At 47.6% G+C, this 1,971-nt stretch overlaps 1 protein-coding gene across 1 annotated transcript in view; it reads right to left on the bottom strand.

Annotated features, from left to right (window-relative positions):
- Positions 1–1,501, bottom strand: part of TEOVI_000753600 (Trypanosomal VSG domain containing protein, putative) — a gene marked incomplete at both ends in the record, with an annotated part of 1,587 nt that extends 86 nt beyond the window's left edge. The window contains one exon of the mRNA XM_067220797.1: positions 1–1,501. Coding sequence (XP_067076898.1) covers positions 1–1,501 — 1,501 coding nt within the window.
- Positions 1,502–1,971: the final 470 nt, after the last annotated feature.

Here is a 1,971-nt window from a genome sequence, read left to right as displayed (position 1 = left end):
CTGCAGCTCCCTCTCCTGTTCCTGCTGCTGTGGTTTCTGATGCCGGTTTAGCAGTGCATCCTTTTTCTTTGTTATAATCGCAGTGGTCGCTCGGACATTCGTCAGCTGTTTTGTTTTCCGCTTTGCATTTATTTTGTTGTTTAACTGTCGCCTCTTTTTGTTGGCCGTTCGACACTGCCGCGACAGGTGGCGCTAACGAGTCTCCCATTAACAAGAGAGCTTGCATCTGGTTTTCTATGCCGTGCAACTGTTCGACGCTTCGGCTCACATCACCGGCTATGCTGGCAGCCTCGTTGAGCTTGTTTGCGGCATCATCAATGGCTTTGCTCCATTTTATTCCATCATCCGTGGCCAGTCGTCGCGTGTAGTCTACACAGACTCCCTTGCCTGCGGTGGTTTGCGCGTTGTCTGCGTCTGTAGCACACGCCGCGGCTGTGTTGCCGTCTGCGACGAACATTCCTAGGAAATTTTTGGTTTTCTTGAGGTCTGTTGCGTCGTCTGGTGCATTGCTCGTTGTTATGACTTTTGTGCCCATTGTCCCTAGTAGTGCGTCCTTCTTGGACGTTAGTTGCTGCGCTAATTGAGTTAGGCTCCCGGCTGTTGTGCTGAACTTGCAGGCGTCGTAGAGCGCTATATATGTTGCCTTCGCGTGTGTTCTCGCCTGGGCGCTGTCTATCGGCGTGACTCCGTTGATCTCGGTTGTGGTGCAATGTTTTTTGCCTTCTGTTGAGTCGGAGTTACTTCCCGTGCACAGGCAAACTAGGTCCGCTGCTAGGGCGTCTCCTGCGGTGTTCGCAGCGGCGGTGCCTGGTTTGCAGTGAGCGTCTCTGCCGCCGGTGGCGAAAGGGAATTTGCTGCTGTCTGCCGGCTTCGCGACGGCTTTGGTCGGATTGTCATCTTCTGTGGTTTTGATCGTCTTCCAGTCGCCGCCGTAGAGCGCCGTGAGCAGCGCTTGGCGGGCTTGCTGTCTTAGAAGCTGAAGCTTTTGTTCTTTTTTTGTGATTGTGTCTGCTACTGCCGTGGCCTTTGCGGCTAAGACGGCGAAAATTGCCGATATTTTTTCAGCTGTTGCTTCGTCCGCCGGTCTGTGGAAAAGCTTGGTGAAGGCCTCTTCTTGCGCGCCGCCTTTTTTCTGCGTGCGGTATACCTCTAATATCTGGTTTAGCGTTTCGGCGCTAACGCCGCTAAACAGTTCCTTACCAGGCAACTCAGCTACAATCTTGCTGCCGGGGTTAGCTGGTGCTAGCTTCTCTAGGACCGCCAACCGCTTCTTGCTCATCACCGTCAGGTTTAGTCGTGCGATGGCTACCATGGCGCTGTTTACTTCTTCCGTTACAGATCGTTTGCTCTCACCGTCAGATGATAACAATTCTACCTGGGGTATTTCCTGCGTTGAGAGCTTGGTAAGTGCGCACATGAGTCCGTATTCTTTGCTGTTTTCGTTTGCTGCTGTTGCTGACGAGGCCGAGAAAACAATTCCTAGTGTTATTGCTAAAAACATTCTGCTCTTGGTCTGTTTGTATTTAGAAAAAAAGTTTGGGCAGTTAGGCATTACTTAGTATTCAGTCGCAAAGTAAAAAAGAGATCAGCGAGTCGATGAAGTTTCTTTTCTTATATGTTGCAAATGTCATTTAATATCGTTCTATGATATTATAACCTATTTTTCCTCTCATCTATTAAATAACTTTCACTTACACCCTTTTCATAATAAAAAAATTTCATTTTTTCTATGATATTTTGTCTTTTAGAATTACTTCATTATGTGAATATCCATTACCAGTTCAAAGTATGCGTGTCTTTCACCTCTTCTGTTTCCTCTATCCATTTGTGGGTGAAATGTAGAGAAAACCCTCCTCCTCTATAATTTAACTCTCCCACCCGATATGCTAGGTATTCTGCTGCTTTCTTAAATCTTTGTTACTTGTTTGTCGTATACTTTTTTCTCATTCAGCAGATAACATAGCGACTTCA

The sequence above is a fragment of the Trypanosoma equiperdum genome, assembly GCF_001457755.1.
Source record: "Trypanosoma equiperdum strain OVI genome assembly, contig: ctg_1233, whole genome shotgun sequence".
NCBI lineage: Eukaryota > Euglenozoa > Kinetoplastea > Trypanosomatida > Trypanosomatidae > Trypanosoma > Trypanosoma equiperdum.
Note: the sequence above shows the minus strand (reverse complement) of the source record. Positions and strands in the feature narration are given on the sequence as shown.